This window comes from Schistocerca cancellata, chromosome 4 (assembly GCF_023864275.1).
Source record: "Schistocerca cancellata isolate TAMUIC-IGC-003103 chromosome 4, iqSchCanc2.1, whole genome shotgun sequence".
In the NCBI taxonomy this organism is placed as follows: Eukaryota; Metazoa; Arthropoda; class Insecta; order Orthoptera; family Acrididae; genus Schistocerca; species Schistocerca cancellata.
In genome coordinates, this window is record NC_064629.1 from 320,080,282 (window position 1) to 320,105,165 (window position 24,884).

General features: G+C 38.0%; 1 protein-coding gene and 1 long non-coding RNA gene across 4 annotated transcripts in view; one reads left to right on the forward strand and one right to left on the reverse strand.

Annotated features, from left to right (window-relative positions):
• Positions 1–18,692, reverse strand: part of LOC126183550 (sarcosine dehydrogenase, mitochondrial) — a 270,038-nt gene extending 251,346 nt beyond the window's left edge. Inside the window, exons 1-2 of one of the 2 annotated variants that reach the window (XM_049925625.1) lie at positions 18,559–18,692; positions 14,556–14,616 (exon numbers count right to left, since the gene is read on the reverse strand). In XM_049925625.1, coding sequence (XP_049781582.1) covers positions 14,556–14,579 — 24 coding nt within the window. In that variant the 5' untranslated portion in view covers positions 14,580–14,616; positions 18,559–18,692. The remainder of the gene's footprint in view (positions 1–14,555; positions 14,617–18,558) is intronic. The other variant, XM_049925627.1, reaches the window with a different exon arrangement.
• Positions 18,693–18,820: 128 nt separating this feature from the next.
• On the forward strand, positions 18,821–24,259 carry LOC126183552 (uncharacterized). Of its 2 annotated transcripts, none has more exons than XR_007536770.1 (3): positions 18,821–18,927; positions 19,935–20,195; positions 21,944–24,259. It is a non-coding gene; the product is annotated as an uncharacterized LOC126183552 (long non-coding RNA). The 2 variants fall into 2 exon arrangements; XR_007536769.1 differs by having other exon boundaries at positions 18,823–18,927; positions 19,932–20,195.
• Positions 24,260–24,884: the final 625 nt, after the last annotated feature.

Below are 24,884 nucleotides of genomic sequence, written 5' to 3' on the forward strand. Positions count from 1 at the left end.
TACCACAGTTATGGTTCAGCAATTTCATAGGTAATTTTCTTGAGGACATTAGTAGACGTTCCATATATATCTTGAGTATCATGAGGTTTATAAGACTTAAAAATCTTTATTATACCTTTTTTTTCGTAATTCCCTCCAGCTCCTCATCATGTACCTATTGTCATTTATTACAGTAGCTGCAGGGTCTATAGTGACGTCTGGGATTGTACTTACAGTGTTTTCCACAATTTCAGTAATAAAACTATTAAAGTCATCTGGACTAGACAAGCTTAAGGGAGAAGTGGTTTTCTTCCCGAGTTCATTGATCAGGTTCCAGGCTGCCTTGCAGGTTCAATGAACGTATCATTGCTTTTCTTTTTGGCTTCTTCTACATCCTTTCTTTAATGTCTTTTTTCTTGTAAATATCTGATGTAGGTCATTTCCTGCAATTCAGGCTGTCATCTTACTGCAGATACAGCTGTTTGAAAAGCGTTTAATGTTTCCATATTAATGACCTTTGTCAGGTAACAGCTGATTGATTTTATCTCTTTTTGTATATAGTTCCATAATTAATGTGCTCAGAGATCAATGGGTCAACTGCAATCATCTTATAATCTTATGTATTTAGATTTGTGATCACAGTGTAAAGGCAGGCAACACCTCTCGTTGGTAGATGGTTTGCTACAAATAGTCCGTAATTGGCTACCAGGTATATAAATTCCGTCTCCTTAATGCGTTCTTCACCAAAGTGTACGTTAAAATCACCACACAATGCAATTTTAGATTTCAAGCGCATTAAGTAGCATAGGCAAGATTCCATTTGGTTGAGAAAATTTTCAAATTTTCATTTGAAGAAAGGTATATTGAGACAACAATTACAGCAAGATCTCTAATAACTCCAAAGCAGCCAACTTTAAATCTGGGTCCACAGAGTAGCTTTTTAAATCAATTTCTTTTTTCTTTTTCACTGAATTTTCTGTTCCATATACAGATACACTACCAAAGGAAGCAGCTGTTCTGTTACCAAGTTGAAGTATTCAGTACAGTTGTAGTACTCAGCTTCAGATGCTGATTTTTCACATAGATATAGCACATCTGGCTTCACTTCTTCTATAAAGAATGACAGCACATAAAGTTTAGCCCTGAGACACTGTACATTGGCACTGCTTATACACTCCTGGAAATTGAAATAAGAACACCGTGAATTCATTGTCCCAGGAAGGGGAAACTTTATTGACACATTCCTGGGGTCAGATACATCACATGATCACACTGACAGAACCACAGGCACATAGACACAGGCAACAGAGCATGCACAATGTCGGCACTAGTACAGTGTATATCCACCTTTCGCAGCAATGCAGGCTGCTATTCTCCCATGGAGACGATCATAGAGATGCTGGATGTAGTCCTGTGGAACGGCTTGCCATGCCATTTCCACCTGGCGCCTCAGTTGGACCAGCGTTCGTGCTGGACGTGCAGACCGCGTGAGACGACGCTTCATCCAGTCCCAAACATGCTCAATGGGGGACAGATCCGGAGATCTTGCTGGCCAGGGTAGTTGACTTACACCTTCTAGAGCACATTGGGTGGCACGGGATACATGCGGACGTGCATTGTCCTGTTGGAACAGCAAGTTCCCTTGCCGGTCTAGGAATGGTAGAACGATGGGTTCGATGACGGTTTGGATGTACCGTGCACTATTCAGTGTCCCCTCGACGATCACCAGTGGTGTATGGCCAGTGTAGGAGATCGCTCCCCACACCATGATGCCGGGTGTTGGCCCTGTGTGCCTCGGTCGTATGCAGTCCTGATTGTGGCGCTCACCTGCACGGCGCCAAACACGCATACGACCATCATTGGCACCAAGGCAGAAGCAACTCTCATCGCTGAAGACGACACGTCTCCATTCGTCCCTCCATTCACGCCTGTCGCGACACCACTGGAGGCAGGCTGCACGATGTTGGGGCATGAGCGGAAGACGGCCTAACGGTGTGCGGGACCGTAGCCCAGCTTCATGGAGACGGTTGCGAATGGTCCTCGCCGATACCCCAGGAGCAACAGTGTCCCTAATTTGCTGGGAAGTGGCGGTGCGGTCCCCTACGGCACTGCGTAGGATCCTACGGTCTTGGCGTGCATCCGTGCGTCGCTGCGGTCCGGTCCCAGGTTGATGGGCACGTGCACCTTCCGCCGACCACTGGCGACAACATCGATGTACTGTGGAGACCTCACGCCCCACGTGTTGAGCAATTCGGCGGTACGTCCACCCGGCCTCCCGCATGCCCACTATACGCCCTCGCTCAAAGTCCGTCAACTGCACATACGGTTCACGTCCACGTTGTCGCGGCACGCTACCAGTGTTAAAGACTGCGATGGAGCTCCGTATGCCACGGCAAACTGGCTGACACTGACGGCGGCGGTGCACAAATGCTGCGCAGCTAGCGCCATTCGACGGCCAACACCGTGGTTCCTGGTGTGTCCGCTGTGCCGTGCGTGTGATCATTGCTTGTACAGCCCTCTCGCAGTGTCCGGAGCAAGTATGGTGGGTCTGACACACCGGTGTCAATGTGTTCTTTTTTCCATTTCCAGGAGTGTAATTATAGGAGTGAAATTCTGGGTTGTGTGTAAGCCATTTTCATTTAGTCACTCTTGGTACATGTTTATCATAGAGGAGCCTATTTCACAGGGATGTTGGTCATTCTTTGGAATAAAAAACCACTTTAATATTTTTGGGACATATAGTACTATCCATTACTTTATCTCTTAGCTCAAAGTCAACGCTAACTTTGAAACTGTTATTAAGCCCTTTAGTTTCTAGCTTCTCATTTGTACAGCTTTTATGCTTAGGAAATGCCTTTTGCATGAACTAATGACTTCTTCTGGAGTTGCCCAACTTCTGACACTACTCAAATGAAACCAAGCTCTTTTTTACCACACAGCATTCTCAGTTCTACTCTTGTACCAACTATTGCTTTAGTCATGCATTTAGTTTTGGCATTTCTAGATTCTTCTTAATTCTGTGATAGTGAGTGTGCATTCCATTTGGCACTTCTTAGTGCATTTTTGTATTAATGATTACCTTTTTCAGCCATAGTTTCAACACTGACAAACTGTACGTTTCTTCTCCTTTTCTTGTACACTTCATGAAAGAGTGCCTCTGGATTTTTTGGTGAGTTTTTGTCTGTGAGAGTTATGGGATTGTCATATTTACATCAGGACACTGGTTTGTTTCAGCCTCATTAGATGATTTTCTATTTACATCTGGAGTGTATGTTACTGTACAAGTATCTTTTTGTGTGCTTGAGGAGACCTGCTAAAATGTTTAGGCTCAGCCACTTTTGTTACATGAATAATTGTCAACCTTGTGGATATAGAATTGAGTAAGTTAACATATTTTGTATATTTTAATTCATAAATGTCATACAAGATAGTATTCTGAGGTAACTCCTCAATGAGGCAAAAAGTATTTTTTGCACAAAATAAAGTAATCAGTACCATGTGTGAAGTCCGCACACGTACATTTTGCTGGCATCTCATTAAGCAGCTGGAAATATTAACCACAGCCTCACAGTACATTTATTCACTAATAAAATTTGTTATCAATGATCCATCTCAGTTTCAGAGTAACCAAGATATTCACAAGTACAACACAAGAACTAAAAAATATCTGCATTACCCTTTAATGACTCTAAATTTGGCACAGGATATAGTGAACTATATAGCTATAACACTGTTTCACAACCAAGCCCTGGAAATAAAATGCCTGACAGTGTGTAGAAGTGTTTTCATATATACATTAAAGATGTTTCTCCTTAACAACTCCTTCCTTACCACTGAGGAATTCTTAATATAAATAAATAGTCCTTAATAAAGAAAAAAATTGTAAATGGCTACCATGTAGACATACAGATATTTATCATTTGTTTGAAATTGTGGTGTGTTCTATATTTGTTCTGTCGACAGATTGCACATCATAACATTTATTGTGAGTGCAGTCTCTGGAACACATAACTACTTATCTAACTAACTAACTACAGAGAAAGAATGCAGCATTAGCTTGTGAGTAGATAAGTCTAAGAAATGAGTTTGTCATACTATGAAATTTTGTTTCCCTTTACGTATTGCTGCAGTGATAATTGATGTCTTCAATGAGTTAATATAAAAGGGTCTTATATAATGACAATGGGGATACCAGACCATGCAGTACGACTACAATAGTGAAACCAATGGATACAACATACAATCCTGACTCCTATGCAATGTGAGTAGGCTGCAACAGCAACAGCTATATACACCCCCCCCCCCCCCCCACACACACACACACAAGCTTGAGACACCATCTGTGGACAACATAGCACTGCCGCATGTGCAGTCTTTTGAAAGTATGCACACACGTCACTGCATTCCTCCTCCATTAGGGAGATCACAGATTCTTGAAATGTCCATGCTGTCCTCCTGGGTCGAAGAGCTTCAATTTCAGACATGTTATGCACCCCCCCCCCTTCCCATAGCAAACCATATGGTAACACCAGTGATACTGGGGCTATTCCCATTTAAACTTTGGGTATCGCCTCTGGTGACGGTGCTCGCAGTACAGATGATGTTGATCAACAGTTGCTCAGGAATGGGTGATGGAATCCCCGATGATGGTTTCAGAAGCAATAGAGAAAATGCTGGTTCAGTCACTGCAGATAAATGCCCTCACCCGTGTAGGAGTGGAGAACTGGCAGCAGCAGGTGATGTGATGCCCGATGTGGTGTGACATTAAGGAGTGCTCAGCTGTCCAGGCAAAGGCAAAACTGATCATGGTGCCTTGAGCAGAGGCCATCCTCCATGCAGATGCCACAGAATCCTTCATGCAGGTGTCACAGAGATGCCGCTTCTGGAATCTGGCAATGACAGCTGGTATCCATTTAGGGTGATGTCCAAAACTGCATGCCCAGACAGCCACATCCAGTAGGAAGAGGAGTGGCAGCTGCATATGTTGATTCCGGGTGGAAGACATAGGAGGTGTAGTTGTGTCTTCAGCTGCACCCATGGAGTAGGTCCACTGGGCTCTTCTTGACGAATGGCATGAAATGGTACAAGGGGAGAAACTGATCTAAAGATACTTCTGACGAAGAGTTGGCAACACAATTTTTCATCTGAGCTTGAAACATCTGCAATAGGTGTTGCACCTCAACATTAGATTATGGATAGAATGGCAGGGTGAGGATGTGATGGATACCACAGGAATCACAAAATGCCACAAACTCTCACGATGAAAATTGTGGACCATGATCAGACACTAATGTTGTGGACAAGCCTTCGAGTGAAGAAATTTTGGACAAGGCTGAGATGGTGGAAGTTGTGGATGCGAAAACACAACAAATGACATACAGAAAATGAGAATATGTGTCAATGACCAACAGCTAATAAACATTGAGGGGCCAGGAAAATCCATTTGTATATGGTCCCCTGCATGTAACAGCATCATCCAAGGGGATAACTCCAGGGAGCTGCTTGGTGCATCACACACTGTGAACATGAGGCAACCAGGCAGGTAACATCACCATCTAACTGAGGCCAAAACATGTGTCAATGGCCAATGCTTTTGTGGGTGATACACCCCAGTGATCTGCATGTAATAAATGGAGAAACTCTGAATGAAGCACTGATGTGATCACTACCCAATGGGTCATGTGATCCATGTCTAAAAGCAGAACACCATCCACAACAGAGAACTGATGTCAAAAGATGTAATAATTATGGGGGGTGGAGGTTCAGACACATGAGAAGGTGGTGAATCAGGCCAGCCGTGTTGTATGACTGTTATGACCTTCCAAAAAATTGAATCTGAAGCTACAGTCTTCAAGAGCCATGTGTTAGTTACAGGAAAGCCACCAACCATCTGCTGTGTGGTGATATCAATAGGGAAACAAAGCAATTCCTTCTGATCAAATCCTGCGTCCAGACTGGCTGGCAGTTGGGTCAAAGCATCAGCATTTGCATGTTGCTTTGTAGGGTGAAAACGAATCTTGTAGTTGTAACATCAAAGGGAAAGAGCCCAATGTTGGATGCAATGTGCTGTTTTATCTGGTAATGACCCAGAAGGACTGACTAAGGAAACCTACAGTTTGAGATTGGTGACCAGGTGGAATTTGGTACCATAGAGAAAAATATGGAATTTCTTCACAGCATATACAATGGCCAAAGCTTCCTTTTATATCTGAGAGTACCTAGTTTGAACATGAGTCAGCATTTTTCAGGCATATGCAGTAGGTCATTAGGAGGCATTGTGATATCTGTGAGCTAGTACTGCCCTCAACCCGTACTGTGAAGCGTCCACCCCAGGGCCAAGTGGAGACTTGATTGGTACATCACTAAACAGCGCACAGACTACAACATGGTCTTAAGGGTGGAAAATGTGGTTTCACAAGCTGGCAGACAGTGAAACTAAGTGCCTCTGAGCAGCAACACATGTAACAGCTGTACAATGTCTCTGCCCCAGGCAAACATTTATGGTAGTAGGCGACATTTCCTAGGAAAAAATTAAGTTCTTTGACTGATGTAGGGCATAGAAGTGACACAATAGCAAAAACATGTTGATTCAGGGGTGTGAGAAGTTTCAAACTCACAATAACTGACAGAAGGTTGAAAAAATTGACATTTTTCTAAATTACACTTCAGACAGGTCACTTATAGGACAGAAAAAAATAGTATGGAGATTTTGTAAATGCTACTCAGTGGAGGCATTAGAAACTATAATATCATCCAAATAGATGCTGTAAGTTGTTCCAAAAAACGTTGAAAAATAGTGGGAAAACTGGCGACTCCAAAAGGTGACTGCACCGATTGGTACGGTCCAAAAGGGATATTGGTAGCTAACAAACATTGTGACTCTGTATCTAAAGGGAGCTGTAAATAGGTATCCAACAAGCCAGTTTTTGAGAAATACTGACCATGTGATAACTTCACAAAGAGTTCACCTGGGCGCCGCATTGAGTATGTATCCACTATTGATTGTGTGTTCACAGAAACTTTAAAATTGCCACAGAGGCATAACCAGCCTGATGGTTTTTTTACTGTAACTGAGGGAGTAGACCATTCACTTGATGCAATAAGCCCAACAATGCAGGGCTCTGTGAAGTGATTTAATTCATCTTTGACTTGCTCCCTGAGTGACACTGGAACCAGACAGGCCTAGAGAAAATGAGGCCGAGCGTAAGATTTCATGGTAATGTGCACTTGAAGATCATTGGCACACCTCAATCCAGGAAAGAACAGAGAGGAAACCCCAGAACGTAATGCATCTAACTGTGTATCTGGCACTTGTTCAGACACTAAATTCACTTCATCTGAAATGGTTAAACTAAACAACTTAAAAGCATCTAATCCAAAAAGATTCTCTGTACATACATTATCTACAGCAAGAAATGTAAGTGACTGGACTACTGATTTGTAGGTCACTGAGGGCAGAGAATTGGTGAATTGGCTGAGAATAGAAATACTCTATTTATTGTAATTTAGTAACTTTTGTGACAGGAAGAAGCAGAGGAGAGCCCAAGTCCATAGAAGTTTGTGAGTTTATCGAGGTTACTGCAGCTCTTGTATCTACTTGTATGAGCATAACTTTACAAAAAACCATAACATCAATGAAAATTTTGTTTAGCAGAACAGAAATAGCTGATACAATATTTACGTACTTATCCACATCAGGATTGTTGTGCAGAATTTTTGCATTACAAACAGAAGCAATGTGATCTTTTTTGTTGCAGTTATGACAGGTAGCCCAGAGTTTTGGGCAGTCTGGGCACTCATGGTTAATGAAACAACAAGGGTAGGATGGGAGCGTAGAACACATACACTGCTGTTTACTGGCCTGTTTACTTTGTTGTGCGGCTGCTGTTGGGAGTGAGGCTGGCCACGTTGATGCTATGATCATGTGTGGACCACCACAACTGTGCCTTCCACCTGTGAGGTATCTGAAGCTTGGTGTGGAGGAGAGGGTTGGAGTGCTGATACCTCACACTATAGCTTAGTTTGGTCACCCACAGCTCATGACACCTCGAACAGCTGTGCAATAGCTAAAACCTTGGAGAGGGATGGATCAGACATAAAATGACAATGATGACTTAACCCATAGAGTTCAGCCACCCAGGCTCAATAGCATTGATGTGGTTGCTTCCTATGGTGGTAAAACTCAACACAGGATGCAATAATATGGATGATCTTAAAGTAGTATTTTGAAAGAAGGTCACACATTTGGCAAAACATTAAATAAGACTGATCCTGTAAAGATGTGTGTTGACATAGGACTCGATACTCTCTTGGCAAAATCCATGAAAGGAACATAATATAGCATCAGTAGTCCCCAGAGCTTGAAAGTGTTGTTGCAGAATTTCTTGTGTGCATCCCATTTATCAACAGACTCATTGTATGTAGAAAAGGCAGATTGATAAATCAAAAGGACTGTTGGGGGAAAAACAGCAGGCCACACAGACTAAGGAGCTTGTCAACTAGGCAATACAGAAGCTAGTGATTGAGGTACCTGAGTTTCATTGTCCAGGGCCTGTGATTGATGGTGCAACACCATGGTGAATGATTCTTGCTGTTCGACCAACCGAGGTAAATCATCCTCCATAATATCATCAGACGTTGTGAGAATAAACAGAGCACCAACCAGAGTAGAAATTTGTGTGGAGAACAAGACCACACTCCTCACCTGTCATGTTGTAATTAGGTATAAATACAACATGATCTGTAGACTGAACACAACTTTATTACATGGAAGTGTACCCAAAGATCTGTAATAATACACATAGAGAACTGAGGACGAATGTAGCTCAGCTAACCTTAAATAGATTGGGTCCCATTGCACACTCTGACGATGATCTCTCTCTCTCTCTCTCTCTCTCTCTCTCTCTCTCTCTCTCTCTCTCTCTCTCACACACACACACACACACACACACACACACACACACACACACACACACACACACGCGTGCACACACATCTGAGGCACCCTGCACACACACACACACACACACATGTGCACACGTGTCTGAGGCACCCTCCGCGAACTATATAGCACTGCTGCACTCGCAGCCTTTTGAAAGTACACACACACATCACTGCAGTATCAAATATAGTTAATCAGCAACTTGTTCACAGGCCTTGCAACTTATGCCATTGTCCAATGGAATTAAACATTATGCTGTGAAATAAGTAACCGTGCCTCTGTAAAGTGATATCTAGACCAAAATTTTGAATTATTTGTAAGTTTTGTACAGTGCTCAAATTACTTTTTGAATTGCATCTGTTTTATTCCTTGTTTTCACAGTTAAGAATGATATCAGATTCAGAATTGTTTCTGTAGAAAAGAAAAAATACTCTATTTGGATATGGTAGATAATCTTTCAAGTGTCTAGATTAGTGTTTAATCACAATAAGAAAGAGTACAATCATTTTAAAAAAATAATTCATCACATTCATGAAGAAATTTAGTGTCCTGATCTGAGTTAATGCTGTTTCTGTTATTATGATAAATTCATGCAGATATTTGCTTCATACAAATACATATTTTGGCTTTGTGCTGCCGGAGATCATTAGATATACAGTTAGGGAATCAAACATTAAACTTCCGCAATTTCTGATTTTGGCCAATTGTATTCTTTCAGTCAAAAGCTACTGAACCAGTTGTAAACATCAGATAAATCTTATTTTTTCTCTTTTTAGGAAGCAGCACATGACTAACCATGTCAAATTTTTTAGAATGTAAAGAAATATGCCTGGAGCAAGCTGCTTTTGCTCTATTAAAAAGAATTGTCAAGAAAAAATGCAAAAGAGATGTTTGTGAAATCTAATGGCAGTTTGTGGTATTTGAAGCTGGGTGTTGCACCGAAGTTTTCATTGTTGCATTTTTATTTGAGAAGTTTAGAAGGGAACTATTGCTACCTTGACACCTTGCTCTTCCGTGTGCCATACCAATAAGTTCTGTTTCAATACAGTTTTTTTTTAGAGTATGTGCAGATTGCCACACATAGGAACTACTAAAATCAGACTTAAATATAAGAAAGCAAAATACTGGACATGCAAACATTTGCCATCAGCCAACAGGAATGCTGAAACATCACATAAGAGCAATACTCCTTATACAAAAAAAATGTGAAGGTGCAAAGTCACACAAATATTATAGACTTGCAAAAAATAATATAAAGCATATGGGTCATTCCATGCCAAGTGGTCTAAACCTTCCCACCATCATGTCTCCAATTTTCTTCAAATTTTATCTGTAGCACTAGTCAAGTGCTAAATTAAGTTTCTCAAGATTTCAAGCCTCTAGCTGCAATACTTGCTGATCTACACCCCCTTGTCTGAAGGGTAGTAAGTTCGCATGCGCGCGACATCAGACAAAATGCCATTTTTGGGGTCTCATAAAATTGAAACCAATTCATAAGAATGGTTAGTAAGATGAGACCCTGTACAGTTTTTTGTGCTGATTCAAACGAAATTAATTATAAGATTACTGATGCAAAATCCGGTCAAACAAGTCGACTCAAAGTGTACCCCTAATTCTGTCGTGACTTAATGCGACAAATTTTGACCAATATTCAGACTGCAATAATTTCCTTGCAGATAAAGATATGGACTTGAACTTTTTACCAAGTCTTATCTTTGTGCTGGACATAATACAGCTGGATTTCCAACTACCCAGGCTTTATAGTCGCCTTGCAAAATCTCTTCAAATTTGGCAGTGTCAGCGCAAATGGCTTTATTTACCAAAGTTCAAAGCCCATTACTACAAAATAGTCAGCCTGGATTTAATTGTGAATAGTATCATCTGAAAGAGAAACTCTTGCTCTACAAGATGGATATATTTTTCTTTTGCAACGCTTCCATTAAGTGCTTATTTACTCAGGTCAAAGTATCTTATATTTTGTGTGCGCAGTGCCCTGCGTTGGTCCATGATGGCTGAGCCATTACTGGTTATCACAATAAAACCAGCATCCCCATCGCCATAGGGGCCACGCCCGATAGCCATGCAGTAACAGCCACGGGTGGGTATCTTTACTGCAGGTTCCCAAGCCTGATTACAGGGTGTCTTTACCACAGGATCCCAAGCCTGATTGTGGGTTTCTTTATGCAGGTTCCCAAGCCTGTCTTCCTCAGTTACTTCATCATTCTGGAAGCATCGTTGATTTGCAAGAGAATGCTTTCAGGAAAACTGTATTGCCGACCAGATGATGTCACTGATGGAGCTGGAATAACACCAATGATAAGTTGTTCTGGAATCCAGCAAGTATCACGTCTTAAGGGCCAATAAAATGAACTTGCAGGACCATGAGGATGCATAAAGCTTATGAAAGCATCTTTCTGTTCGACTGAGATTTCAACGATGTTTCCAATCCACCATTTCTTTTCATAAATGCAAGCAACATACTGCCCAGGCTGAAGATCCATGACTTGAACTACTACTTCAGCAGCACTAATTTTGGCCAAAAAAGATGTCGCATCATTAGAAACTCTACTGACCTTAATTGTCGTCATATCAATGGGCAAAAAATGGTGGTTTTCTCTTGTGCCAGCTAGAGTGTGCCCTTGCAGGAATCTTTCTTCTTGAGAAGCTTTTTCTTCTTCAACTTCCTCTTTGCTGATGAAAAAGAATTTGATTCCATTGATATTATCATTGCAGAAGTTGAAAAGATCTTTGGGTGTTAGAATCTGGTTTTCATATGGACGTTGCAAACTTGCTCTTGCTGCCAACCGTTTTGTTGTGCCTCCAATGCCATCACAAGGCGACTTTCCATGGCTTGTTCCAAAGAAATTCCATTCTGCTGTTATTTCAAAATCTTCTTTGTGATAGCATAAGTTGAGAAAATTCTTGAAATTCTTATATTGTGCAGCTGAACCATCACTGAAGTAGTGGATGTGGCTTATTTTGGAAAATTGCATCTTCAGGTAATTGATTACTTTTCCAATGTAAACATGGACAGTAATCGTATCGTGTCGAAGGCAGTCACTAATAACACAAAGATTCACACATTGCACCTCTTCGTTTTCACAGTAGTAGACTACAAATGGATGAACTGTTGCTTGACTGTTTTCCCAGTGAAAGCCTTGCACTGCATCTTGAACAATAAATGAATAGTTTTCAGCAAAATCCATTAGTATTATGAATTCGCCTTCTTTCAAATCAGTTTTGAGAGCTTTCAGGTGCTGGCTTTGATGCTTGGCAATGTAGTGATGACAAGACAGGTTCCAAATTTTTGCTGCAATATCTTCAACATACTCTTCTGTTGAAAGCTGCTTTGTTTCTAAAGTATCCCTGTCGGTATGAATCCATTGTTTGTACTCAATCAGTTCTTCAGGGTCATTATCTTCAAAATATGTTGCAATAACTGCTTCTACACCTTCTGGACCAGGGCAGTTTTCACAACGATGAAGCATACAATCCTTGTTTTCCAAGCTGCAAACAGCTTTGCTAAGAATTTCCTTGTAGTCTTCATTGATTGATGCACCAGTGAGCATAAGCTTGACATTTTGGTGTATTGTACAGACACAAACTGAGTGCATTCCAGCAGAGCCAACTGTAACACACCATTTTGGTCTAAGCTCGCAAAACTTTGAGAAGCCAATTTCTGGTCCATTTTGCTTCTGATAAGACACGTACATTTCCTTCAAATTGCAAAGCAACAACCGCTTTTGCTTGTACACCTTTGTTCCTGAAATTCTCACAGGCACACAGTCTTTCTTCCCTGGACAAAGTCTGCTGAATTCGTCATCTTGAAAAAAGTCATGTACTTTCTGGACAACTTCATCTGAAAGCTTCCTTCCTTGCCGATTTGCTGGAAAAGCTAGAACACCTTGCTCATTCTTCAGTTTTCTCGCTTGCTTTACCATTCTTTCTGATACATTAAATGCTGTTGTCGTATCTTTAATTGTCCAGCTTCTTGGAACCAAGGTCAATATTTGAACTTTTGTCCTACGATTTGACACTTTACATTTTTCTTTCAACTCTTCTATAAGATTATCAAGATCTGCACAATTATTGCATGGGCGACTTTTACTTGAACTTGGCTGTTCATCGTAATTGATTCCTACAGCAGCAGCAATTTGATTCCCAATTAAACTTTGTGCATCCAAGATCTTTCTTTTTGCATAGCTTTGCTTATCTCTTTTACTTAGTTGTCTTCTTTTCAATGGTGAAGCACCAATAAATGATAAACTTTTGTTGATGGCTGGTTCAGTTTCATCCGTTGTGAAATCTTGTTCAGATTGGGTTGATAGTGATGATGAATCTTCTAGCTTTTGGTTCAGTGCCGACATGCAGCGAGGGCAAAGCTTCTGACCAGGTTTTATATCAATCACTTCTTTTTTCTTTAACAGGCAAAGTTTGGCAGCTGTTTCATTATCAAGCAGTCTAAGTCCAGCTTTTACATTGTGATTCCTCTTCTTGAATGGATTGCAACATTTCTTTTGCATCGCTTGATATTCATGTAGGAAGAGGGCTTCATGGTGGAAGCAAATGATGGAATTTTCGTCAAGTTTGGCTTCTGAACGCGAAACAAGCAATTTCTGGTCACATTCTGTGAAATCACTAAACGCTTTGAATCCAGTCTTCTTAGCATAGAAGATAACATGGCACTTTGATGCAGCAGCATCTTTTCCAATTGAACAGGGGGCCAACGATTCTTCTTCTTCATTAACTTCTGACATCTCTCACTGGCCAATCACTGAATAAAACACGAATGAAATATCCAATTATATCAGTAATTCTAAGCGACTATTAAGATTCAAATTCCTAGAAATGAAGAAAAATTAGTGCATCGCGCATACAAAATATAACAACTTTGATGTGAGTTAATGAGTACTTAATGGTCGCGTTGCAAAAAAAACAAATGTCAGTCTTGTAGAGCAAGAGTTTCTCTTTTAGGTGATACTATTCACAAGCAGATTCAGGCCAACTATTTTTTAGTAATTGGCTTGAAACTTTGGTAAATTTTACCGTTTGTGCTGACACTGCCTAATTTGAAGAGATACTGCAGGGCGACCATATGGCCTGGATCATTGCAAATCCGGCTGCATTATGTCTAGCACAAGCATGAAGCTTGGCCAAAAGTTCAAGTCCATATCTTCAACTGCAAGGAAATCATTGCAGTCTTAATATTGGTCAAAATTTGTCGCGTTGTGTCACGACAAATTTTGAAGTATACTTTGAGTCGAGTTATTTGACCGGGGTTTGCATGAGTAATGTTATACATAATTTCGTTGGAATCAGCAAAAAAAACTGTACAGGGTCGCATCTTACTAACCATTCTTATGAATTAGTTTCGATTTTATTAGACTCCAAATATGACATTTTTTTTATGTTGCATGCACACGGACTAAGTACACTTCAGACAAGGGGGTCTAGATCAGCAGCTATTGCAGCTAGAGGCCTGAAATCTTGGGAAACTTACTTCAACACTTGACTAAAGCTACAGTTAAAATTTGACGAAAATTGGAGACCATGATGGTGGGAACTTTTTTCAGTTTTAGACCACTTGGTGTGGAATGACCCATATGCCATTTTCATGTGGCTAGGTTCTTCTTACCTTCTTAGATGCACGAAGAAACATCTTAAGGATAGTCTTGCGTAATTTCTGAATCTGAAAACTAAAACAGAGAGCAATCAAAAATAAATTAGAAAATCACATTACATAGCCTGTTCTAGAGTTGTTATATTCTGATCAAAGATGTTAACTGAAAAAGTTTCTTCATAGCAAATGGCTCATTAATGTGTAGAATGTAATTATTTTTTAATCAACTGCTTCTGTCTTTGAACTAACATGTGTGCAGCAATCAAAACAATTACAGAATCAGTCATTATAGCCTGCTGCAGCCTTGGTAAATGTATCTGTGTGTGACAACATGCACAACAATACTTGTATGTTGCTACAAGAAGTGGAAAAGATCATTTTACTCACCTGAAGTCATTAACCAGACAAATGAGAGATAAGGGTCTGTTTATATAGAAACCTGGAGCTCAGAGATTCACTAGTGCTTCAGAATGAAGTTTGGAAGGTAGGATATGAGGTACTAGCAGAAGTAAGGCTTTGATGTTGCATCATGAGTCATTATTGGGTGGCTCTGTTGGTAGAGCACCTAACCGCAAAAGGCAAAGATCCCAAGTTCTAGTCTCAGTCTAGCGCACAGTTTCAATCTGCCATGAACTTACCCACTAGTGTTTGTTCCCACTTCAAAACATTAGCTCAGTGTCATTGCTTCATAAAATAGAGATCACAAGTTTGAATGATTGTGGATTTTGCCATTGCTGTGCATGTCCAGTATTAGTGAAAACATTGAATGATAGTTGTGATTAATAGTGAAGTAAAATGGAGTGTAACTTAGACTTACAAACTACTAATAAGGTGGTTGTGTGGCTAAGAGATGTCAAAATGCAGTATAAATGTCACTTTACTGAGCACTGAATCAACTTTACTCACCCCACCCCAACACAATAATGATTATTACCTTCTGTTGACAGTTCATTGTTGTCCAGATTGCTATCTGTATTCTGCAGTACGGTAACATAAACAACAAAATGTGTTGTTGAGTAAAATAGAGGGCAACCCACTGATGATGGTGTAACATTACTGGGTGAAGAGAGAAAAAAGCAAGACATTATTTACTGTTCATGGTAGCATCTTCTAAACATATTTATTGTTCAAGCAAACACAGGCACAGATATTCACCTCTCTTATACTAAAGTCATCTCAGGAGGAATATAAAACAATATCACTGTACTGGTCAGTTTTGAGTGCTATATGGAGGACACCTATTGGTTGGTTGGATGATTAAAGGGGCCAAGTACTAGGTGATCAGTCCCACACCTATTAGTGGACATTAATAGGGGTGAATCCATCCTTCACCTTTATGACAACTTGAACTCTACTGAGAACACTTTCAGTGACGTGTCTGAATGTCTGTGGAGGATTGGCAGTCTGTTCTTCCTCAAGAGCTGAAACCAGAGAAGATTGTGATGTTGGATGCTGGGCTCTGGAACAAAGTTGATGTTCTAATTCATCCCAAACAGGTTCCATTAGTATCAGGTCAAGATTCTAGTCAGGACAGCCTGTTTCAGGAATGTTACTTTCCAAAATCAATCCTCACAGATGTTGCTTTATGACATGGTGCTTTGTCATGTTGATACAAGCAGTCATCATCTACAAACTGTTCATCTACTGTACATAGTACGTAATGCTGTAAAATTTGTTCATGTCCTTCCACATTTAGTGTTTTCTGAAGTACGATAAGGGTGCTACACCCTGATCATGGAAAACAACCCCATCCCATAACACCACTTCCTCCATACTTCACTGTTGGCACTACACATGATGGCAGGTTATGTTCTCCAACAATTTGTCAAACCCAAACCCGCCCATTAGATTGCTACAGCAAATATCACTCCAAATCACTCATTTCCAGCCATCCACCATCCAGTGGTTTTGCTCCTTACACTACCTCAAGCATTGCTTTCTTTTTGTGGCTTATGAGGAGCTGCTCAACCATTGTATTCCATTAGTTTTAACTTCCTACACATAGTCATTATGTTACTTGGACTGGTCTTGAGTAATTCCTTCCACTCATTTCATGCCATTTTTTGCAACAACTCTCCACAGTGCTCGATGGTCCCTGTTCATCAGCACATAAGATATGCTTGGTCTTGGTGTAACTGTGGTTGTTCCTTCACACACCACCAACAGTTGACTATGGCAGCTTTACAAAGGTTGAAATGTCCTGATGGATTTGTTATTGAGGTGACATCCAATGGCTAGTCCATGTTCGAAGTCACTGACTCACCTGACTGATTTATTCTGCTGTCACTGCTTCCCTACTGGTAACACAATACTTCCGTCTCCTTCTATACTAGTGGGCCCATGATGTCTAGTGGTCATTTCCACATTACATGGGAATGTCTGGATACTTTTGACTAGTTAGTGTACAACACTAGATTAATGTTTTCAATGAATAATAATCATCTTCAGATTCAGTCATTATGGCAAAAATTTAACACAGTAGTACAGAGAAAAGCATCTACACATGCTCATGAGCAGCTAACAGTGGTAAATTTTGACATCATAGAAGTATATGCAAATGTTTAATGCTATACTTCCATATTAATTCTGTAGAAAAGTGAATGTATCTGAAAATAATAATGATTTATTGAAACTAGCAATCCAGTATTGTATAGAGTGATTAAGACTGGTATATAAAGTTTTATTATATGATTTCTTGTCTGGGTATCTAATTGCTTTTACTGGTGTGGATTGTTAAACAGAATATCAATGATTAATGTCATATGCATACACTGTCTAACTGTACAGTAATTGCAGGGTAGATACACTTCACTATATGTTGAATAATAATTAACTGAGAATAATTTCCCAGGAAGAAGAAAAAGATATTATGATATAATGTCCTGTTGACATCATACATATTAAGCACAAGCTTAGATTTGACAAGAATATGGAAGAAAAATTGCTTTGCGCTTACAAAAAAATCATCCTAGCATTCACCTTAGTTAATTTAGAGAAACCAAAGGATGGCCAGATGGGGATTTGAACTAATAATTTTCCAGATAGATTAAAATATACCGTTGCTGAGTTGATCTACAAATAAAGTGTGATTCCAAAGATGTCAATAATACTGGTCAGAATATCCCTACATAAGTTTCCAAAATTTTGAGACAGTAATGAATACAACATTAGTCCCCCACTTGTACAATACTGGAATACTCAGCCAAACAGAGTTAGGTTTGTAAAAGAGTTGGCCCTCTGAGAGAGCTATTTGTACATGCATGTACATCATTTCCAAAAGTTAAATGATTACATAAAACTAGTTGGAGTTTACTTCAGCTTATGAAAGGCATTTGAATATCATTCATGAGATGCTATTTGAAATGTAACAATTTTTGCCATACAAAATGTTTAGGATCTGCCTGGTTTAGTTGTTATTTGAAAAAAAATATGCAGGAAAGCTATACTATGCTATTTAGTTTGTCTATGGAAGGATGCCATTGCACCTGCATGGAGAAAATTATGAGTATTCTTTGCTATTTTTACTTTATGTGGATGATATACTTTTTGATTGGAGTCATGAAGGAAACAGCTTTTTGCAAATAATATAAGTATTGTTCTAAATAATGATGTATCAACAGAATATTTAAGAACTAGTTTTTAGTGGAAGTGCTGAACTAATAAGACAGCTGTTTTACTATCAGGTCATTTTCTTAAAGAATGATAACTGCAATACCACAACTCATAAATACAGTGTTAGCAGAAGCCATCTGCTTTTGGGCTCCAAGCAAAATTAGTAAATAACTATAAGAAAATAATGGAAAGTGTCATAAGTGAATTACGTATTGACAAACTACGATGATTACAAATGCTACCACATTTCAAATTTTAGGAGAGTTATAATTTCATTATTGAGCTCCTAATTATCACTGATGAATTTTGTTACAGTAAAATTAAAGCAATAGATCCCTATTTGCAATCAATATTTAATGTAGAAAATGTTATTACTTATTTAAGTAAGAATTTAAATGTTACATACATTATTCAGAAGGCAGCTTCACCTCCATTCAAGAGCACTGTATGTGATTTGACTGAAGTTAATTAAGTTGCCAGCTGTGCCATCATTCTGTGACCTCTGCCACATGATAAATGGATGAGATATGGACAGTCAAGTTCCACGCTTCTTTCAAGGGCAGTAAATTCTTTCTACTGTGACACATGTTAGTGAGCAATAAGCCCATTAAAATTTATTCATAATACATTCTGAGCATTTGGAATTTTTATGCTTTGGAAATAAAAATATTGAAAACATTATTTTTTTCTTCATCATTAATCTATAGTTTACTGACTTAAATGTTGAAATGTGTAAAATGGAGCTTGCACATTATAATTTCAATTATCTTTATGTGTAAGTATTACAGGAAAACCATCAGCTTCTGTGACATGTTACTGTGTGCTTCTCCCATATTGATTCTAATTGTATCTGTGTGCTTTTCTGAAGATGTATTAATACAATACAATTAATTAACACTTGGTGCATATGTAATGGTAATTAATAATATATTCCAATTATTTGGCATCTATTTCGTGTTGTTAGTAAAAAGAGTGTTAACAGAACATTACATTTAGACTTATCTTCTATGTACAACATAGATATAAATTTTTAAATTTTTTGTTTACCATATAGGAGGTGTTCTGCTCAGGATAATGAGGTTTCTCTTAAGCATCATATTTTCTATTAAATACTTAGTTTGTTCAAGAGACATTGCCTGGAGTGTAGTTAACTGACGATTAGTTTGAATTACCAATTGGTAATTTCATGAGAACAGAATCAATGAATAAAATTAAAAAGTGTTGCATACTTTAGACATATACATGCTGAAAGAGACCTACAGTGGCTTAGCAGCAGTGTTAGAAATTTGCTCCATAAGCAAAGTGAGATTCATCACATATTTAAGAAAGAAGTATTCAGTGAATTTGAAAGTAACATATTGCTGACCAATTTGATAAAATTACCTAAGTTTGATTGTATATGAATTCACTAAATGTGTCAGAATCATTTATTCAACAACTCACCTTGACTTGTTCCATGTCATTATGATTTATCATGCAAATGATCAGTGGAACATGAAACTAACTAACACATTGATCACACTAGCAACAAAATGCAAGATGGTGTACAGAAGGGAAAAACACATTTGGTCTTCAGAAATTGTTTCACTGCAAAAGATTATATAATATTATCATAATGCATTCATCCATCCAGTCATTACATGAATTTCAAAATGACAGATAAGTGGTAATGAAATAGAAAACCAACTAAAATCCCTCTACAGAGGAAAGGCAGCTATACTAGATTAGATTTCTTATAATTCCATATATATTATATGTAAGAACTTGTTTCCCTTCTAGCAGCAGTTACTGTAAATTCCTAGAGCAATGAAGGGATCCAAGCAATTGGGTCATTCACATCATCAAGAAGACAAATGTACATAATTGTGGTCTTAGATCACTGATGTCAATCTGTTGTAGAATTATGGAATACATTCTATGCTAATACATTATGACCTTTTTGGAGAATAAATATCTTCTATACATGAATCCGCATGGATATTGGCAAGAGAGATCTTGTTACATTCAGCTTCCTGTTGATCAATGAGATGCAGAGGATCATAGGTAAGAGCACCCATCTTAGTGTCATATTCTTTTCTTTGACTTCTGGAAGGCGTTCAGTATAGTTCCATACTGCCAGTGAATAAAATATGAGATTAGTGGACCTCAGACAGGCTTTTCGATTTGAATTAGAACTTCTTACCAGAAACTTGTAGAATTCAAAATGTAATTCTTAATGGGACAAAAGTGTCAGATGTAAAAGTAACTTCAGAAGTACCTCAACAGAATATTAAAGATACATTACTGTTTGCAATATACGTGAATGGTCTAGTGTTGCTGGATGCTCCACTATTCTGAATGCCGGTGGTGATGTTATATATAGGAAATTTGCAGTGTTAAAGAAGTATAGTCAAATGAGGCTTACAAAACATTTGGCTGATTCATGAGTGTTGCTCATCAGTCTTGAACCCTTACTCTGTAGGATTATAGTAAAGACAGACAATACACAAAGAAGCATGGTGTGTTTAAGTATTGGTTGTTTTAGTAATGGTAAGAGCAGTATGGAGTCTCTGATCATCCTCCAGTGGCAGATGAAACAAGAGAGGCATTGTTTATAACTGAAAGGCTTTCTGTTAAAACTCTGAAGGAACATGCTCCAAGAAGATGGGCCTCACATACATCTCACGAAGTGACTATTCCATGTATATCAGAGGAAAGAGAGCTCATACTGAGGCTTACTAACAGTTGTCTTCCCATGTATCATTTATGAATGAAACAGGGAAGAAGGGAAATTATAGTGGAACCTCCACCACAAACCATAAGATGTCCTGCAGAGTGTAGATGTAGTTAAAGTTGTAATATCTGAAACTGTAGTTTGATGATCATATATATGACTAAACCAACCTGTGAAGACTCACACAACTCTTTACTGAATCTTTTGTTTCCTCTGTTAATCCAATTTGGTAAAGCCTACAAGATTGATGACTAATACTCAAGCATCAGTTTAAGAGCATTTTGTAAGTGATTTCCATAATGAATTAATTGGATTTCATGAATAATCGTTTTGTTAACATCAGACTGACATCTGCCTTTCCCACAACTAGTTTTATACATTTATGAAAGCTTGATATATTATCAAGTGTAGAAAATCCATTATAACTGAATTATTATTATGTATTTTAATGCATTTCATTGTCACTAGTGTGGCAATATACTGCATTAAAAGGAATTGCAGTTTTATGTGGCTGTTTCACTTCAAATTGTGCTTAATGGATACCCTTAGTTAATTAATGACTGAGTCCAGTGACTTATGGCCAAGCAAATAATCAAATAATAATGTTTTTTCTATCTATTTATGTGCAATATGAACAATTTATTGGTGCTGAGTTCAAACTAGTAGTGCTAGTGTCAAGGGTTGATCCTCTTCAGGTCAGCTTGCACTAAAATTTTCCAGCAATGAATTATGTGAAGGAAGGAACCTCAGAGAATAATTTATTTATTTATGTAGTCTGTCTGATCACATGAAGTACATTGCATGAGGTTATATTGCACCTGACTTAACTCTAGTGTTTACAAAAAAAAAAAAAAAAAAAAAAAATTATATATAAATATATATATATATATATTGAAGTTCATGTATTTATGTATTGAATGTTAGTGGTCATACTGTATATACTTTTTAAGAGGTCTTTCAAATGCATTTATATTTAATATACATTTTAAATCATCTGTCGACTTGTGGAAGGATTTATCTGAAAATTTAAAATGATTGACACACAGAAATTCAATTTTAATTTTTTATTCCTTTTCAGGAACAAAATCCAAGATTCTCAAACAAAGTTTACAAGTCTTGTACAATATTTTAGCTGTACAGAAATAACAAACAGAGTCATGTTGGTAGGTCTGAGAAAAACAGAGGAATACTGAACACATGATGAATCTGAAGGGTCATACTGTGTGTTTATCGTATCTGGCACATTATCATCAGAATCAAGATTGATCACTCTTTCAGTTCTATTGTGCTTATCAACTATAGTAGTAATAGAAATATTTATGATCCAGTTCAATCTCGGATGTTTCTGAGTGTGTGTTGTGCTCTACTGTTGACACATCGTATTCCGGAACATATGAATCACCAGAGAACTTCAGAGCCAGAGTCTTCAGAAAACATATCCTCTGTCAAATACATAATTGGTCTGCTTTTGGTAGACACATCTGCCAAGTATTTTTCCAGCTATTGCACTTTGTGATGCAAACTTGTATTAATTGGGGTTAAGTGTAAGTTTTGTTTTAATCCTGCAGTATAATCATGCATGTCAGCACTTTTTTCTCATACCACTGTCATTGCCAGTTCTGGATTTGCAGGTCTATAAACTGCTGGGGAATTTCTGATGAGACCATATTTATGATGTGTATCAAAATATGCATTGTAAGCACTTATTAGTTAGCACTCACTTACTCATCCTTTTATGATCCTTGAAAGAAAATAATCTGTAACCAGTTTGGAATTGATTTACTCAATACTTTTTTTTCAATTTTACATCCAAATACCAAGAAACTTTGATTCCCACTTATTTGCAATGTGTTTATTGTTGGTTGTGATATCAGTGTAATGCTAAAAGTTATTTTGACAGCTGTGGAAATTTGTTGCTACTAGTTTCCTATTGTTTACTATGAGCTAATTTATTGTTGATTATTTACTGAATTGATTTGTGACACAGTTTATTACATAATCAGAATTTTCATTTCTTCTGATTTTATTAATTATGTTGTCTCATCAGCAAACATAACTATTTTATGTGTTATTTTATGTGAATCAGTATGCATGTTTAGATCTTTGATGTAAATCCAGAGAAAAGAGGCCTTATTTCTGACCCTTGAGGTACACTATAAGTGACTGAGTGTTCTTCTGATAAATATTCTTAGACTGTTTTTGATTTTACTTTTACATGTTTTATGCTTACTTGTCTGGCAGAGTTCTGTGCTTTACTATGTCAAAAGCTTTAGTCAAGTTTAAAAATATACCTGTTGTTTTCCCTCAGTGCCATTCAAAACATGGTTATCCACTCATAGATAGCCATATCAGTTGATTTCATGCTTTGGAAAATGTGTTGTGGATTAGTTAACATTATATTTTGTTCATGAACTTATTGTACAGTATTTTTCCAATACTTAAAAAAACAGGAGGTTACTATAAGTTTTTAATGGGATGATAGTTCATCACTCTATCTTTATCACCAACTTTGGAAATAGGAATCACTTTTGATATATCTTTCACTTCTGAAAAGATACCCAATTGTAATAAGCAGTTACATAGGCAAGAGAATGTCTTACTCATATTTTAGATGGACAGCTGTAAGATCCTGTGAGGAATGCCATAAATTGCTGATGGGTACATGGTTTTTAGATCTTTGACAGCCTTAACTGTTTTTTTTTCCAACTAACATTGGTGACAATCATTGATCATGTACAGGTATTGATCATATTTTCCATTGGCTGCTTTTTCCATATTGTGAGTCCTTGTTTATTTAATGGCTTTTGCAAAAAGTTTTGTACATGTTTTATAGTAAGTACACATATCTGGTGTGACATTATTCTCCTTGCAGATTTGGTGCAGTGCTGTCCTTTCCTGGCAAGAAGCTGTAATTCCCTTTGTTATTCCCTCTCATACTCTTTCTGATACTTATAATTTTCAGATGGACTGTGGTATCAAAATGCTCCAACAACTTTTGTAAATATATTTCAAATTCTGTATTCACACTCTCAGTTTCATAGACAGCAGACCACTCTTCACTGTGCAATGAAAACGTGTAGTGATTTATGTTTTCCTGCCTGTGTTGGATCTTTAGTATGCTGTTTTTTGCCTTACAGACAACTTAAATTTATCTTTATTAGTCAGTATTTGCAAGATTTTTTGTGACAGTAAGCTTACATGATTTGATGAGTTTGATCAGAGTGGCTCTCTTTTTACATATAGTGAGAAAGTCAATGTTAAAACTAAAATGGCAGAGTGTCCGACATTCCTAAAATGGCAGAAAGGGGTCATTTTGCCCCCACATAAAATATTTTCATATTTGACTCAAACAAGCAGTTTATTTTAGTGTATGTTAATCTCTGCCTTTTTGTGAGTTATAATGATAATTATTTCAGATGATAGTTAATATATTACTTATGTATTCCAACAAAAATGTTACTGATTTGTTATTGTTTATGCTAACAAGTTTCCCAAAATGTAGACTCCCATACATTGACAATTTTTATAATGTTCTGGGCACATTTAGTATTTATGGTCTCTTTTATACTCACATGTGTTCTACCCATGGCTTTCCCTTCATGCAGATGACAAGTGTTTTTCATGTGACTTTTTTGACATACAGCTCTGTGGCACTTTACACAGTTGTCACTTGATTTGTTGTCTTTGCAGTCTACAATTTGAGATAATATTTGTTGGATTTGATGAGCATAAACTGAGTGAACCAGCATCTTGTTTTTCTTGGTAATATTTGGTTGTCTGTGGTTATATTTTCTTGCAGGTGGCTAGAATGAATACAGTTGTTCATGAATTTTCTCCAAATTTCATATACAAGAGTAAATTTGTTTCCTTGTAGCTATGCAGCTCAGGCTTATTTTTCATCAAAATGGAGAAGTCAGAGAATCTCCTCAAATCTTTTCCTTCGCATAACATATTTGGTGAAAATAGGCCTCCTAGAATGTGACCAATGATCATCTGCAGACATATGTTTTGTATGAAAG